This window comes from Pyxicephalus adspersus, chromosome 8, assembly GCF_032062135.1.
Source record: "Pyxicephalus adspersus chromosome 8, UCB_Pads_2.0, whole genome shotgun sequence".
NCBI classification, from domain to species: domain Eukaryota; kingdom Metazoa; phylum Chordata; class Amphibia; order Anura; family Pyxicephalidae; genus Pyxicephalus; species Pyxicephalus adspersus.
In genome coordinates, this window is record NC_092865.1 from 12,536,359 (window position 1) to 12,555,205 (window position 18,847).

The 18,847-nt window shown below is 39.0% G+C and overlaps 1 protein-coding gene across 1 annotated transcript in view; it reads right to left on the reverse strand.

Annotated features, from left to right (window-relative positions):
• The window catches only part of ADGRL4 (adhesion G protein-coupled receptor L4), a 107,893-nt gene extending 98,039 nt beyond the window's left edge, over window positions 1-9,854 (reverse strand). Inside the window, exons 1-2 of the mRNA XM_072419528.1 lie at window positions 9,698-9,854; window positions 7,044-7,184 (exon numbers count right to left, since the gene is read on the reverse strand). Coding sequence (XP_072275629.1) covers window positions 7,044-7,184; window positions 9,698-9,719 — 163 coding nt within the window. The 5' untranslated portion in view covers window positions 9,720-9,854. The remainder of the gene's footprint in view (window positions 1-7,043; window positions 7,185-9,697) is intronic.
• Window positions 9,855-18,847: the final 8,993 nt, after the last annotated feature.

An 18,847-nucleotide genomic window follows, 5' to 3' on the forward strand; every position in this document is an offset into this window, starting at 1 on the left:
AAAAGGAAAAATGCGCACATGCACATGCTGGGACTTAAGGTAGCAACAGAGCAAAAGATTGCTACTATAGCAAAGGGAGGACCATCCTTAAATAGAAGTCTCATACAATATAATAGGTAGGGATGAGTGAGCGAGATTTTAAAATTCGATCTTGTGGTGAATCGGGCCATTCTAGCTTACCGAACTGTAACTGAAATGTAATTATGAATGGCCTCTGTAAATTCGGCTGTCGAGATTGAATTTTTTGGGAATTGGAAGAGCAATCAGGGGAGTGGAGTTGACAGCTCTGTAGTTTGTGTTCTTTGATAGAGATTCTCTATCCAAGAACACAGGATTACCGCGGCTGTGCTCATCATGAATGAACGCAGCCGTGGGAATCATCCTGTGATGATTCCCATGGCTGCGTTCATTGATGAGCACAGCTGTGGTACTCACTGACAAGAGGAGTACTACGGTTGCATTCATTGTGTGTGATCCCTGGGCACTAGAGGCTAAATGAGGGCCTGCCCTCATTTACCTCTTGTGCCCAAGGATCACACACAGGAGGATTTCCATGGCTGCATTTATGAATGCAGCCATGAGAATCATCCTGTAATGATTTCCGCGATCTTCGGATGGGTCCGCGAAATTCCAGTGAACCAATTTCGCGGACCCATCCGAAGATCCCATCGGAAGTTCAAGGAAATTTTCGTGAGAATGTCAGAGGCATTCTCACACATCCCTAATACTGAGCAGAGGGTAATATAAGAATTTTACTGTCCTAAAAAACACATGCAGTTAGGTTATTTGGCTTTCCCTAAAAACAAAATTGCCTTAGGTTGTGCTAATGGCATATATAACTATTGTGGGGACATTCAATTATGAGCCCCATTGAGGGACGTTAGTGATATGACTATGGACTTTGTAAGACACTGTAATATGTCGGCCCTATAAAAAATGCTATATATAGTAAATAAATATATATATATATATATATATATATATAGGTAATATTAAAAATACTGTCTAATCTACAGTGAAATTACAGAAAGTCACTACCATAGTAAAAAATGTAATAATTGTATTTTTACATATTGTTGAAATATGTACCTCAATAGGTGCCTACATATACGTCAGCTTCCTCTCATTAAGCAGTATTCAGATTTGAGCCCTATTTATAAAGAGGTTGCAATCCAGAAAATCAGTACTGCCTTGTTCTGCATTTTTGCAAACCTAATCGATAATTTTAATGCCATACATATATAAAACGAAGACTGATTGTTATGTGGCAGAGATCTGTGATTTACTCACCATAACTAAGTTACCCAAAATTGCCAATCAGAAGTTCCATTTATTTGAATAAAGCAACTGATCTCGAAGTGATCACCACTTGAAGACATATAGGGCCCATAGGCTTTCTTTGTGTCTGGTTTTCAACACTTTAAAAATGGCAATCGTTGCAAATATGCCAACCAGGATGTTGGAATCAAACTGGGTCCTAAGGTACTCTCCAATTACAAAGTGGCAAATACTATCTGGTGATATGTGATCAGGCTGAACGCATTGTGTCCTATGGTATTGTCCATCCTATGGTTTAATTATAAAAGTAGAGATAAAGCTGAAAAGCAGCAATGCTTTAAGCTTATCAAACTTTTATAAATTGGTGGTATTTCATAACTTCTGACATTTTTTGTCAACCTTCCCGTTCCTCTTTGGGCATACACATAAAAAGGAGGTGGAGAAGAGATGGCAATTTTTAAGTTTGTTGGGTCCCTTTATTGCCAAGTCAACAGGATGATTATGGTGAGATGTATTCCTTAACTCAAAAAGAGAAAGTGGTGTCACCCTCCTGGCTGTTCTGTCTACGAGAAGCATATACTGTAAATCACAAAGACACCAGGACAGAATTACAAATATTCTTGGCAGATCAGACACTTTACATTTATGTATCTACAAATTAGCAATTTTCATTCAATGCAGCTTTAAATACAATATTCCCTAAAACCTCTGCCCGTTCACAGCCAAGCACTTACCTCCCCTCCACTCCGCCTACCCAGCGTCATGTTTACCAATAAATTTGAGGTTTGCTTTAATTGGCCTATCAGTGTCACTCGCAACCTCCAATAAGTATTTGATTTGTGCAGAAAGATGCATAGCGCTACTTTAGCTAGAGGACACGCTCTGCCATTTCAAAGACATTTGCCTTTCGTCTCACCGAGTAACATAAGAAACTCTGATACGAGTGTGAAGGAACAAACTGACATTTCTCTCCCTAGAGAGTCAAATTATTTGTTTGGCTTTTGTTTTCACCTATCTCACTCACTTTTGGTCTGCAAGATTCTTTTGTGTAATAGTCTTTTTTGATCATAGCTGTTATCGCGGTTGATTCTGTCAGCGCTGTCGCACTGGCTAGCCTGACATGTCTGCCGATTGCTGGTGTCAACATGCATTGCCATCTCGCTTCTTCTTTCCTTTTCATGGAGGAGACTTGTATTCGCTTTTTTACTGGCTATAATTATCTGAATCTCTTTATACACCAGAAGCTAAAATAAAAAAAGGACTAGAGGGTTTGACAGGGGGGTATGAAATTACCAGAGACAAGAAACCAAATCTCATAGGAACATAATGGGTTTTAAAATGTGTATTTCTTATTTACTATCAAATTCTAAGTCAAAGAATAACTTCAGGAAACAAGTAAACCGTTCAGTCACCTGCTAATTCTTTCCAGGAAATGTTACAAATGGGCAAAAGTCCAAATATTGTATTTTTAGGCTCTCTTCATACCTATGTGTAGTTACACGTGCTCACTTTAATTTAATTTGAGACCTATGCAACCAAAGTAGCAGACACCATTCTGGCACCCTAGGGCACCAGTGCCAGGTCAAGGTTTTTGGCATCCAAGGCCAAAAGTCTAAATGTGTCAATTATTTATGTTGTGTTATTTATGTTTATTATTTAGGTTGTGAACTACTTTAACAGTATAGATCAGTGGTCGCCAACCTGGGTTGTCACAGATAACTAATTTCACGGACTCCAGTCCACACTTGCACAGACACTTCCCCCAGAATGACGTCATGATGCCAGAACCCGTCCACTCTCCTATCACAGGTCTGAGCCTGCGATGGGAGTGTGGACGGGTTGTGTACAGGCCGGTGCGCTCCCCCCAGCAGGGACCTTCACCTGACCCCACTGGGGGGTGCACCGGCCCGAGCTGAGGACCACCAAAATTTTTTTTGCGGATCACTGGTTGGCGATTGCTGGTATAGATTGCCCTTATTTGTACCCCTGCTCATATATATCTTTTGGCTCCTAGTACCTTATTCCACCCATAAACAGGTTCCTACACTTACACAAAACCTCCCTTTCCAGAAATGTTCCTGCTAATACTTTGCTTCAGTGACCTTTTGTGCTCTAGTGATCCCTTACTGTATGCTTTAGTGACCCCCATTGCTCCTGCATAGACTGGGTACATTGACAAGTGAAGTCCATTTTCCTTTGTGGAGGGCTCTCCGGGATAGGAGTCCCAAAATGGAATTGCCTTGAGTCTAAAATGCTTAGCAAGCATGGTTTCAATCCAAAGGGACTCCTATTTGGCTACCATATTTATGGTGCCATCTTCCTACTTTCATTGTTCATATAGCTTTGGACATTTGTACCAGAGTGTGGAACAAATTCCTCAATGCATGGAAATATCTAGTTTAGTCCAGGGGTTTCCCTGCAGATCTACAGTTTTAGAAGACTATAGTAAATCAAATGCAATAGAAGCAAATGAGTATGTTTGTGCTGAAATGAGGGCAATCAAGGTAATGGATGTACAGTACATAGGACGGGGGGGATTCCTCAGAAGAAGCCGTACATACTACCAGAACATCACTAGAGCCCTCCACAAAGGAAAATGGACTTCACTTGTCAATGTACCCAGTCTATGCAGGAGCAATGGGGGTCACTAAAGCATACAGTAAGGGATCACTAGAGCACAAAAGGTCACTGAAGCAAAATATTAGCAGGAACATTTCTGGAAAGGGAGGTTTTGTGTAAGTGTAGGAACCTGTTTATGGGTGGATTAAGGTACTAGGAGCCAAAATATCACAAGGGATGACTGGAGCATGGAGAATCACTGGAACACAAAGGATTACTAGCACACAAAGGGTCACTGAAGCACTAGGGATCACTGAAGAAGAGGATCACCAGCAAAAGGAGGCTTTACACTAGTGTATCAACATATTCATTGATGAATTGGGGAACTAGAGAGCACAGAGGGTCACTAGAACACAAAGAATTACTACAGCACAAGTTGTAAATTGAGCACAAAAAGTCCATAGTGCCCAAGGGACCACTAAAGCAGAGGATCACCAGGAAAACTTCAGCAGAATAGAGCTTCATACTAGAAATTGCAACATGTTAATGGTGTATTACTGTGCTCTACAACACGATACAATATAGCAATTAGTAGAACACTATTCAGGAATCTGTCTTTTGATTGACTGCATCCTCACTGCTCAATTTGCAAACTGAATGTACTAGCAGCTTTGTACTAAAATAAATCCCAAGGAGTAGTGTGAAAGAGGGAGAATTCAATACAGAAAATATATTCAAAATGCAAAAGAGTTGAGGAAAAACATTTCCAATGGGATCCAAAGGGACAACTTCCCTAATTTTGTAGCAATCTACTTCTCTTTGTATGTATGCTTTGGGAAGTGAAGGGAAAACTTCACAATGAGATACAGAAATCTAATAAAAAACATGCAAAGGTATATGTAAAGGTATATAAAAAAGTATATACATGGCTTAAGGTATACACATATTTTCTGATAGCTGAGCTCCTTAGAAAAAATCTTTCTGCATTCTAAACCTCACTTGCTCCTGTATACAGATTATCATAAAAACAGGGGTTTTTGTTTTCTTCCTTGAAATAAATTTGTTTTTTTCTCACTTTCTTGTTTAGTACAACAAATTCACAAATATTTATTTTCTTTCTGTTGACGAAAAATAAATGTTTACAACCTTTGGCGGATCATGCTGCAAAGCTTGGCTGGTAGTTAGTCTAACCCTCACTTTGTATTACTTTGTATTGTTATATCTCAGAATAATTGCCTACAATGAACAGGCATGATTACCAAGAAAGAAAGTGATACGTAGGAGTTTTCCTTCATAACAAGCCGTTACAATGGCTGAACTGCGGGTTATACTGTTGCTGTGAGGCATGCATATGTACTAATGTGTTCTATTCACCTTCCCTCGGTCCCTCACAGCAGGCTGCAGGGCCTCCTTCTACTCTCCTGTGTCGCTTACTCTTGCGGCAGGTAGTATCCTCGTTAGGCGGGCGGTGGCAGCTTGGAGCAGGCATTGCGGTCTTGTCTGATCTTTAAAATGGACCTTTCACCAGTTTTATAAATCTGCCTGACATGTTCAAATATAGAATTTCTAATTTTCTGTACTTTTTGTAATTAAAAAAGTAGTCTTTGAGCTCCAGGTAATACAGATGTGGCTGACGACCACAATCCGAGGGAGAAGGTTATTATTATTAATACACAGCGCCATCATATTACACAGCACTGTACAAAGTTGGTAGTCATGTCACTATCTGTCCCTCAAAGGAGCTCACAATCTAATGTCCCTACCATAGTCATATGTCATTAATGTAGTCTAAGGTTATCATAGCAAATAACCATTACTGCAGGTTTTTGGGACGTGGGAGGAAACCCACGCAGACAGGGGGGAGAACCTTCAAACTCCATGCAGATAGTGTCCTGGCCAAGATTAAAACCTGGGACCGAGCGCTGCAAAGGCCAGAGTGCTAACCACGGAGCCACCGTGCTGCCCAGTTCTTAGCCTTTTGTATTCTTAAACTTGGTGCCTTGGGGGAATATTTGTCAGCATTATATTTTATGTAGGTATTGAATTGAATCTGATATACAAGCCTCCAAAGAGGAATCCAGCTGTTAGGAGATGATTATTTGGTCGACGATCCTATGCAGTAAGCCACGTCAATTCAGCACGCACTGTTTATTCCCTCATCTCTGACTGTTGTAACGTTAAGCTTGGCTGACCTGCTGCTAGTGTTTAAGTTATACTTTGATTCCTTGCCTGGTGCACTGATTACTTGTGTATGGCCTCTGGCTCTGTATTCTGGATTTGTCTCCGCTGAAATCCTTTGTACTGCATTATCTGTGGGCTCCTGGTCGTCTATCAGTTCTTCTACAGATGCCATCCCAAAACCTGGGCAACCGTGTGCTAGGACAACCCACCTAGCCTCCCCAAAGTGAGTGGTGATTTGCTATAGACGAAGAGTGTGGCATAAGATTTGGGGACTGGCATCTGGCGAATGCTGGTGCTGGACCAGGGCCTTTTACCAGCCAAACTAGTTCTAGAACCTGGATCTTTTACAATCTAAATGACCATCTCTAAACAAAAAGCAATGAGCTTTAATATAGGTTAAATTAAACTGGTCAGTTGTAACTTACATTAGTAAATTTGTTTGAAAAAAGAAAACCTTGCTTGTGGAGATGTAGATGTTGTTGGATGTAGAAGTTGGAGATGTAGATTGCCACCTGTGCACCTCTTTGGGGTATGCATTTGGATGAGGACAAGTTCCTGTTGGGCAGCCTTCAGATGATATGCAGTAGTCTAACAGGGATTTTAGAGGCCATGTTTCTTTTTTATTTATCTATAAGGACATGGTTTACCAGTTTGGTGTGGAGGAACTCAAGTGGGTGGGACAGAGACTTCACCACAACCCTACTAAACACATTTAGGGTGAATAGGAACACAGATTGCAAGGTAGATCTTCTTGGTCATGATCATTATCCCATCTCACAAATGTTTTTTAGGCTGAGCAGGCACAAATTTGAACAAATATATTTTAAAATCATTTGGTAAGCTTTTAAAAAAAGTTATTGAATCTGAAATGAGGGAAGATAAGCAGCTTCATAGTATTGCCCATTGTTTTGTTCCAATCAGCTAATTGTTGTGACAGCCAAGTGTTAACAAATGTTTGGCTATATAGCTTTTTTAGCCAATTGTACACAACGAAGATAAAAGAAAATGTTTAAAAGTGTTCCTACCTTCACAGAATTTAATTCCATCTCCTGTATATCCTGTATTGCAGTAACATCCTCGAATCCCTTTCTCCACTTTACACTCCGCATTTGAATGGCACGGGAATGAACACTGCTGGCCGTGGTGCAGCAACAGGAATAAACACACTGCAAAGAAAAAAGACAATCTGTATATGCAACATGCAGCCAGCACAAACAAATAATACAAATGTAATAATAACATTTTAGACTTTGATAAGATACCAGGGCCACCATCAGAAATTACGGGCTCATACTAGGTAAACTTCCTGGGCTCTCCTTCCCTATGTCTAAAAGTTCCAGCATTGCAAAAGTTAGGTTGAGGGTCCAGACTAACCAGCAAGGGAACAAGATGCAAATGAAGGGTCAGCAAAAGAATCAGGTACAAATGGAGGATCTGGGCTAAACAGAAGGGGAGCCAGGTCCAAATGGAGTCTGACCCTGCACCTGACTGACCTGACCCTTTCTGGCCAGTCTGCTTTGCCCTTGCACATGGTTCCCTTGCTATCTTTTTCACCCCTCTTTTATGTGTTTCTCTAATCTCCACTCTTCTTGCATTGTCTCTCTTCTTTTCCCGATTTTTAATTTTGCTTTCTCAAATGCTACCTATCTGTGTTTCTTTCTTTGTTTCTTGTCTCAATGTTATAGCTTGAGAATGCTGACAATGATATTGTGGAACAATACACTTATTGGTGATATCACTTATATTTTACACTCAAGATTCATATGACTCTATCTAAATTCAATTAGAAAAATGAATCTGAATTTCGTGACTCTTGTATAAAAACATTAATAAATAGGCCTGTCAATCTGCATACTTGTAGCTCCGGAACTAGTATGACAGCCAGGCAAATAGCATTTTCAATAGGACAGGTGAAGAATGGGATCCTACATACAAAATACTTCCCATTCACACTAACAGCATTAGGTTTTTTGTGGGCAAGATTAAATTTCACCAGTTGGACAAATTACACTTTTGCACAGCACATTTTGATGCACTGCAATGAGCTGGAACTAAACACAATAATTTGCAGTGAGCAGCATCCTCACTTCTAGTTTTTTTCTTCATTAAAAGCCAGCATCTTCCAACATTAAAAGATGTATTACTAAACTTTATTATTTTTTATATATATGCCTGGACTTCAGCTTTAAAAACTCAAATTAGGAATACTAGCTGGAAAGAAGTGACTCTATAAACATATAGGAATTATAGGAAAGCTGAGGCTCCACTTACTGAGCTATACCTAGGGCCAACATGGCCTATAGGTAATACATAGGTATTAGAGTCCTAAGTAAGCCCACTCTAATAGGATGTTTTATAATATATACTTATTATTACTTAATTTTATTACTACTGATAATGGAAAAAGGTGTAGCCAGTAGTTATACAGTGACTAAGCCACCCATATGTCTACTGCTAAACCTAACAATGGGTTTAATGATGATTACTTGGGAAAAGACTTTCTTCATTTACAGTCAATAAGAGTTTTTCATCCCAATGGGTCATTGAAAACATTTGGTTTTAAAGCAAATAGCATATGCAATAAATCTTAGTGATTTGTGCCTTTTTTTGGGTGATTGTTAAAAGAAAGCTGGATTTTATATATATATGGAACCTGATAAATAGACGTCTCTCACAAAAATATATTCTCAGATATAATGATGCACCTATTAGGCCTGATTTATTAAAGCTCTCCTGGTGAAGCTATGCTGTCATGGGAAAACCTGGATGATCCAGCAAACCTGTAATGAGTTGTCTTAAACTCATTTGCCTTTTAGTTGACAAATCTTTTCAATTTTGCACCAGATACATTACAGGATTACTGGATCACCCGCCTCCTCCCATGATAATCTATCTTCTACAGTCTTGGATAGCTTTGATGAATCAGGCCCAAAAAGTCTAAAGATGGTCAACAAAAATGAAAGGTACAAGGTCTGAAGGATATAACATATCAAGACATAATATAGAAAGCTAATTTGTACCGCATTGAAGAAAAAAAAGAAAAACAGGGATTTGATCAAAACTGTTCAACACATTAAGGGTATGAGTAAGGTTTAGGAGATAAAGAATGATGGAGTATGACCCCCTAAGCTTCAGTTCAGAACAATTTTTGGAAAGTATTAGCTGAAAGAGTAACAGGTGATCAGAATAGACATTTAGCTCAATCAATCAGCCAACACTAAGTGAGCTTAAATGTTTGGGCTAAATAAAGGTATTTATACCTATAATCAGAAAACATAAAAAGATAATAAATAAAACCCAAATATAAAAAGAAGCACATTTGGTGGGTTTGGTCTTTTTCTACAGTTACAGATCTCTATGCGTTAAGCTGACCTGTAGTGGCAATATCATGATATCTGGTTAATCTATCAGCTCATAATCAATGCGCCATTGGTAGTTCTTTTCATAATGTTGGCAGCTCTAGAGATGAACAATCTGAAGTACCTCCTGAACCTGGCAGAAGTTCTCTCTAGGGGCCAGGCATTGCTGAGAACTGCGACATTCAAAGTCTACTGTCAAGTCTTTTCATTTCCCCAATGATCTACATCACACAGAAACACAAGATATGCACAATAGCAGCCATGGTGCTTCCTAGAACCCATCGCCTAATAAGAAAAGTGCCCTTTATAAGATTTCTTACCTATTAAATAGAATATTTTCATTTGAAGTGGCCGATCAGAACTCCACAGCTGAAGCAGTAGATCTGAGAGGCTTGGGAATCACTGCCCTGTGACGTAGCCAACTTCCTTTGGAGATTTTCCTGTTTCTTTGTTTGCTCAGGGCTTCTGCTTCCTACACTTTCATCAGTTCCAACAAGGAGTTCACTTCTAGCTATGTTCAGTATGCCGAGCTTGTTGTATCCTACCCTGATGCCTGTTTCCATCCTAAGTTTTTGTCTTTGACGTCTAAATATAAAGGAATTTCGCAAGGCGCTGGTTGCATCTAAACACATAACAAAACTTGAATCAAGTTCCAGGAAAGTGGCCATGACCAATAAACAGGTGGTATGTGTGGCCATTATTCCCACGGAGGTAATATTTGTTCCTGGTTTGTGACCCAGGACTATAGAAGTCAGACAAACCACGAGGCTTGCATTTTAATGGTAAAAAAATGGAAGCCACCATTGTCCATGGCAGCCACTATCTCCATGACATGTATTTTAAAGCATACCTGGCTTCAGATATAGGTCTGTTGGAAAGTACATACATAAAAAGTGTAGCACAATATGGAATTTATTACAATCATACCTTCATCTGTTTCTTATGAAGAAGAACAAAGTCACCTTTGTCCCATGGTGAGTGTCCACTTGGATTAAGATGCGTTCTCAGAGATGACCCAACTACGTAAAACCTAATACCTGTGTACTTCTTCAATGTGATCACAAATGTCGAATATGGATCAACCTCTATCCTTGTGACTTGCAACAAAGTTATAGGGCCTGATTTATTAAAGCTCTCCATTGCTGGAATGGATACACTTTTATTAATGAAGCTGGATGATCCAGCAAACTGGAATGGATCTGGTCCAGGATTTAAAACATTTGCTGGCAAATAGCAAATTACTTTGAAGAAATCCATTTCTGGTTTGCTGGATCAACCAGCTTCACTGAGGAAAGTGTATCCTCTCCGGCCTTGGAGAGCTTTATTAAATCAGGCCCCTAATGTTCAACCTGAGCACCTGGAGAGAGGACAATGCTTCCTCCTGCATGCAGTAGACTCAATATATTACTGATAAATTTTTGGGGGATAAGTAGGCAAATTACACATCCCTGCCACGCTTTCTTTTAGCGGGTCATAACAAATCCAAATGCAACAAATTGCAAAACTAGTTCCCAGAAATAATTTGTCAGCAGCCAGGTCCTTATTGCAGAACGGGACCAGTGATGTAGCTTCTGCAACAAATCCCACCTACCTATCTAATTGCTGCCTTCCATTTTGGAAAATGCTTATAGCTGCGTATGTGCAGCTCAGAATATGATGTTTGAGATGTGCTACAATACAAGTGAGATACAAGATGTCTTCCCAGCCCAGCTAAAGATCAAAACCAAGAAGAGAAGCAGTATGGAGGTTGTGCATTCAATAAAAGAATAAGCATTGGTGAGTGTAAAAAAATTGCAATTAGGCAGGTAAGCTTATTTTAAGGTAGAAGGGATATCTAGGTCTGGACCTTCTTTCTGCAATATTGAATCTATCTGACGAAAATTTAATAAAAAATATTAATGTAAGGATTAGTTCTTTTTTACTGCACAATATGAGAAATAATTAATAATTTAGAGACCTGAAAAGGATTTTGTTTTAATTTTTTTAATAAGGTCAGAAACCGACCCAAAAAGGAGGACATCTGTACGAAGAAAGAGAGACTGACCTCCACATCTGGGACAGTTGCTGAAGATTTATATTCATTTTATATTTTATATATATATATATATATATATATATATATATATATATATATTTGTAATTTGTTGTAAAGGATTTTTCCTGTGCCTTTTCGGGAAGCTTCTATATGGAAATGAATCAGCCCTGATTAGTCCATTAGAAGACTCCCTGACATTGGTGAGTACATTCCGCTTGCCTCATTCCTGTTGCAGGAAGTGTTAATGGCTGTCAGTGATGTTTTGCAGAGTTTATAGACACAACACTGGCAACCTTCTAAGTAAATCTTTCCAGAGATCAGTAAGACAAAGGAGTGACATCATAGATTCTGCCTCCTCCCTCAGCACAGGAACCATGAAAGCTTTGCCAGTCATCAATCACGCAACTGACAAAACAACAAAAGTTACTTTTATTACAAATGGGAAAACCCTAAAAAGTTGAGAAATAAAAAGTTTGTTGGCTTTAGGATTTCTTGAGTCGGTATTAGATCTTGAATTTGCTTACCATAGAAATATAAGCAATTCAGCATGAATTTATATTGTTATTGTAAACAAAACAAAAAAAACTAAACAAAAAAATAAAACAAAGAATTGGCAGTGTTTTTATTAATAAATGTAAATAATTATTTTCAAATTTTTGCTCCCCCCTCCCAAGGGTTTAGATTGACTTTAAAACATAAGTGAACCCAATCACTATTCTTCTTCTGATTATTATTATTATTAATAATAATATTATTATATAGTATTTATATAGCCGCCACCCATCCAACAACCACACCTCCAAAAAGTATATATAAACCCAATCACATGTAAACAGTATATTTAGACTTTTAAGGCATCTTATCTCAAATAATTTTATCCTAAATTATATATAAAACCATAATTTTTTTTTATATTAAAAATTATATTAGAAACATCATAGAACATGACGCAAGTTATAGTGTCATAAATCAACGCGTTTCGCAAGGCGTGCTTCTTCAGGAATAGATGATGGAACTAGTGAATGTTAGTTACAAACTCATGCTAGATTGTAAGCTCTTTAGGGCAGGGTCTGTTTCACTGCCTGTATCTGTCTGTCATTTGCAACCCCTATTTAAAGTACAGCGCTGCGTAATATGTTGGCGCTATATATATATCCTGTTTATTATTAATTAATATTATTATTATTATTATTATTAATATTAATAATAATAATACTACTTTATGTTCCAGGATGGTTATTTATTATTTATTTATTATTATTATTGTTTATATGTTGTAATATTAATAATAAAAAGTATTTATATATCGCCAACATATAGGGGTAGAAAATGACAGACAGATACAAACAATGAAATAAGAGAAGAGGACCCTGCCCAGAAGAGCTTACAACCTAAGAGAGTTTTATGTAAGCTTTAATACGTTATTGAATTTTTAAAAGTGTTTTTATATACAAAACCAGGTGATCCTGAAGGTTCTTGTTTACGTGCTTCCTGGTATAAGGTGACAACACTCTGTTCCCATCTCCTAATTGTTCTCCTCTATTGTCCCTCGTTGTCACATGCACTTTTAGGTGGCTTGGTTTCCACGTCAAGGAAATCATCAACGTCCATTATGCTGGCATTGTTCACTGTTCTCAATATCAGGAAGCCATCAGTGGAGTGTTTGTAGTCAGGATTGGGTTGCAAAGAAGATGCAGGAGATCAGAAATGGGGAGACACCAGAAAGGATGAGAAAAGGTAAGAAAGTTAATATTTGACTTAATGGGAATTATTTTTGATATGTAGTAGTTTAGCAAACAAAATATCCTTTACTGAAGCCAGGTACAGACATCAGATTTCTGACACTGGAAATGATCTTTCTTAATTGCTTCCATGTACAGATGCTGGAACGAGCATTGTACACACATAGCCATTCTGTACTATGTAGAAGGGAGGGGGGAGAATAGATAGGAGGCACCGTGCTGTGGACTATTATATGGATTAATGTATATGGATTGATGAATGGCATTGACAGGATGACTTTTTCTTTTCCTTTTTTAGTATGTTTTTTCTTTTTTTTTTGCATTTATTTTTTTTTTTCATTTTTTTGGGGTTCCTTTAAATAATAACAATACAAGATCCTGATTGCTGATCTCATTCAGCCCTTTTCACCTTCTGTCAGTCCACTTACATTTGCTTCATTGTCAGCTGCACATAGTTTGTGATTGTTTCCAGTGATAGATGATTGATTGAGCAACGTACACAAGTGCCTTTCTGTTCTATAGAGAGAGGAGGATGAAAGAATGGCACCTCACTGCATTCTCCTCCATAGGAGTGAACAGAGGTCTATCCTAAATGGTCGTTCATCAATCTGCCGTGGTGGTTTGATAAGCAACGACAGGAAGGACTTTTCATCGCATTCACTAGGGTAAGTAAATGTGTGTCAGCACAGCTGCTTGTAGTCTCCACCAGGGGTGCTAGTGTGACAATACAAGATTCGAAGGAAGTTTGTCTTCTCAAAAAATACTAAACCCTGAACTTCATGACGGATCGCCAGGTATCATATTAATAAACCGCACATTTAATAGGATTAAAAACACTGTAACAACAATTACAAGAACAATATACCATATGCATGAGATTTCCTTAAATATGATTGGTCTACTATTAATAATTTTATTATTATAAATATATTACTATTATAAAGCGCCAACATTTTAAGCAGCGCTGTACATTAAATAGGGGTTGCAATCACAGACAGATACAGACAGTGACACAGAAGGAGAGGACCCTACCCAGAAGAGCTTACAATCTAAGATAATATATGATACATCCCCAGTAATACTATTTTAGTACCTGTTGATCCTGCTAGGATATGTCTCAGATTTTTCACCACCTTTACAAGGGTGACAATGCTGTCTGCTTTCTATTGAAATCACAAAGAATTGTGCCCCCTGTGGATTGGGTAATCGGAAATGGACATGTAATGTTATAGGATTTTGGACAAGTGACAAAAAAAGACTAGCTCCAACTTTTTTTTCCTTTTTTTCCTTTTGGAGAAGAAGTAAAAATCTTACAGGCTGACCATTGTAAGCACCCCTGGAAGTGGTAAATGGTTTGTTCCAACATTTGTAACTTTCAACTTTGATGAACAGCTTTGCCTGGTACATGGCACTACTGGAAGGGTCAACATAATAAAATGGCAGCCTAAGAATTGGACACGAGTCCTCTTTATTTTATCTTTCTATGACCTGGACTTGAAATCTAAAAGTTGTAATTTAATTTCCTATAGTAATTAATCTTAAACCATTTGAACAAAGGATGACTATTGAGGGCCCCCCCCTCCAGGAAGTGTTAAATGGTTTGTTCCAACCCTTGTAAATTTCATCTTTGATGGACGGCTTGGCCTGGTACATGGCTCTTCTAGAAGGGTCAACATAAAAAAATGGCAGCCTATGAATTGGACACAAGTCTTCTTAAATCTATGGGCTGGCATTGAAATCTAAAAGCTGCATTTTGGGGCACTAGTATAAACTCTATCCTGTGAAAAAGAACCCAGGCTGGTAATCGTTGCTCGCTGTAGGTTTATGGTAATCCTCTGCAAATCTACAGAATATTTGACAAGCAAATAATAGTCCTAAACTGATATTGATTGCTCTTGAATATTAGCAGCGATTCCCAGGATGTGTGGCTGACAGAAGAAGTAAAGCTGTTTATAAGTTGTAATGGGTTTTCTGACATAAAGGCCTGACGATACACCTCTGAGTCCTTGCTATAAATGATATTAATAATCAGGTACGTGACGTCTCATTGCCAGCACCTATCTCCTCGCTACCATTTCCCTGTAATTCTTCATTTTTTCAACTTTGATGACCTTTAGTGGTATTCTTATAGGAAAAGGCTCATATATTTGCTGTCATGCGTATATCAACATGATTTGGAAATGTCAAAGAAATCAAGCCGGTTCCTCTCTCTTTGAAAATGTTTTTACTTACCTGATTTTACCTGAAAAAAAAGAAAAAAGAATTTAACTCGAATATAAACCTAAGGCAGGAAATGTGACCGTCACTGCTAACAATCCAAACAGTAATCATTCAAAATGCCAAGAAAATGATGGGAATAAAAAATATCAGTGACGTTTCAATTTAAAACACTTACAGTATTTAAAAAGAGAAAAAAATTAAAATGACATGATCCCAACCTGTGTGTCACTGTGCCTCAGACCAGGATGGTGGACCATGTCACCAGCTCAGTTGGCACAGACGTGTGCAGGGCGCAGAGTCTAAGCAGCTGCTCGGTCCTTACCAGAGCCTCTAGAGGTGAGGATGTTACACTGTGGGCAACTAATAGGTTGCGGCCAACGTGCACGCAGAAGCAGGTGACTGCTGACAAACAGGAATTAGGTGAGGTGCAAGAACGAATCCAGGTCGAACAACCCAAAGGTCAGGGCAGGCCGCAAGCAGGAGTAGTCAAAGATCAAAACCAGAATTTGTACACACAGAATCAGTAGCTGAAGGCAGAGGCAGGAACCTGGAACAAGGGACTCCTTATTCAGGCAACTTCCTGTTGCCTGTCACTTCCTTTTATAGGTAGGGTCAGGTGATGAAGGGGAGCCATGTGACCTGCTGGGACCTTTCCCTACCACCAGAGGGAGTGCTGGAGACGAAAGGTAGGTGGTGTTCACATCTCCACCAGCAGGGTTGAGTGCATCTGCGGATTACTCTATTCCTCTGAGGTAAGGGAGAAGCTGACTGGAAGTCACAAGATCTGGACCAGGAAGTGAGCCGAGGAGATGATCCCTGAGCAGAGCTGGTGCAGGCAGCAGGGAAGTGCAAGGTGGCTGACACTGAAGGGTCTACAGATCCCCTGGTCCTGCAGAATGAAACTGTGTATCTTTTTCCTCCTTTATTAGCATTGATAGGCACACTGGTAACACACGTGTCTGAGTCCAATAACTATAGAATGTGTCAAAGGAGTTGTTAAGAACATGATGGGTGAAGTACAAATTTTGGAAACCATCCTATTCATTTCCTAATTAATACCGATGGTGCAAGAAGGTCTGGAGGTGTTGATTATTCTACTTGCATGGGTGAAAGTGTAAATTGTTAAATTGTAGAAAAGTGAACAGGGCATTAAAATGGTAAAGCCAACAGTGGGCAACTCTGCAGCATTTACTTGGGCCCCTCAAGTTGTAATCATGGTGGCTTCCTCCTTCAACTTTGTTTCAGAGTACTCAGGTCCTATAATCCCCACCAATTGTCTTGCTCAGTGGCATCACTTGATTTGGCATCACCCATAGTAATAACTTAGGGTGTCACTCAATGCATGCAGCATGCCACAAACCAAGAAGGGGCATGTAAAGTAGAAAAAAAAACAGATTGATATGGTGTGAAATGGGGAATGCAATAAAATTGATTCAGCAACATACCTGAAATCCAGCATAAAATATCTAACAGGTGGCAGGGACAAAATCTGGAGAAACAGAAGCCAGTGGAGATCAAGGCTGGTGGGACGGAAGACAATCAGGATAGAGGCTGGCAAGGCTCTTAGGCTGAAAAAGAGTGTGAAGGAAATGTAAGAAAAGCTGGATATTAGTGTGTAGTGGTAATTACACTTATTTCCATGGGTCTACCAGGTATTAAGTTGAATTAACAATTGTGGGTATGTACAGTAGTTAGGTAATCCTGGCCTAGCCAAGGATCCCAAACCTTAAAAAGCCATTGGGAAGATGTTGATGCTCACCGGCATTGGATCTTACAATGGAGGTAAGTATAGTTTTGCTTTAAAATTGAATTAGCCACTAGAAATGGCGGTTTTCATTTCAGTTACTAATTATATTAGCAATATACCTGAAACATTGGGCCTGATTTTTTAAAACTCTTCAAGACTGGAGAGGATACACTTTCATCAGTGATTGAGCAAACCTGGAATGGATTTCTTAAAAGTCAGTATTTGTTAGCAAATGTTTTTAATCCTGGGCTAGATCCATTCTAGGTTTGCTGGATCTCCCCGCTTCACTGATGAAAGTGTATCCTCTCCAGTCTTGGAGAGCTTTAATAAATCAGGCCCATTAAAACGTACCTAAACTCAGAAATTTCACTTTACATAAAAGGGTAGACAAACCTTTTCTGTTAGGTAAAAATTCAGTTTTTTTTTAATGCATTTAAAAAAAAGGGTGCAGCACAGCCCCCCAATTCTCAGTCACCTAGGGATCGAGAATGAATGGGAGCGCAAAGCCTCGTGGGTGCTCCTTCTGTGCAAGAAACCGTTTCGTGAAAAATTTGCCGATCTCATGCATGCGCAGTGAGACTGACAAGTTTATTTTCCAACCTACGTCACACGATCTCGCACCTGGGTCGGGTAACATGGGAAGAAGAACCCAGAAGAAGAGGAGAAGATGGCGCGGCACGGCACGCCGGCTCGAGGATGGATGCCGGGACAACGCAGGAACGGATGGAAGAGACCTCCAGATGGATCGTACTGTGGGATTGAAGGTAAGGTTTGTTTTTTTTTTGTTTTAGGCACTTTTCAGTTTAGTTCTTTAAGGGACACAGAAGAAGCCTTAGGCCAAAGATACCACTGTAATGCCCACATGCTGTTTGCCATATCTTGCTATATCTTGGAAAGGAGGGCACGGAGGTAACTGTAATAAAACATTTACACTTATTTCCTATCATCATTTCTAGGTAAGCTGTAATCTTAAACAAAATACAACCAATGCATTGAACAGACATTTATGGTCTGTCTGTTCATAATGGGTACCCCATGGCGTAGGGTATGGTCTTGGTGTAGAACTTGGCAACTCCAACATTTATGCTTTGGTGAACATGCCAGGCCATGTTGACAATCTGAATGAGAACAGGACAAGGTGTGCTTTACATCAACTCATAAAGACTGATGACCATCTGAGGCAAACGTCTCCCACTCGTCTGACACTTGTCAACCCAGCTGGCAATTTATAATAGGATCAACAGTGTGGGAGGAAGCCAACACAGCGGGCATCATATGTGGTGTAATGATACTGTTGCTGAGGAAACAAAGTACATGTTTACAGTTTTAAATATAATATAAAGTTGTCTAATATAAATTGAAAGTTTATTCAGTTTTTCTTTTTAGTGAATCTGAAGTTCCACATAATGGGTCCAATATATCAAAGCTCTCCGAGACTAGACAAGATAAACTATCATGGAAAAACCTAGGTGATCCAGCAAACCTGGAATGGATCTGTTTTATGAAATCCATTCTAGGTTTGCTGGTTCACCTAGGTTCTCCAGTAATAGTTTATATTCTACTGTCTTGGAGAGCTCTGCATTAATAATATATAATATTTTCTTTTTTTTTTTTTTTTTTACATGGAAGCAGCCTTAGACCTAGTATCAGTCTCTTCTAGTCCCTATACAGCAGCACTTAGGATAGGAGAGAGAGAAGCATCACAAGGAATCAGTTACCATATATA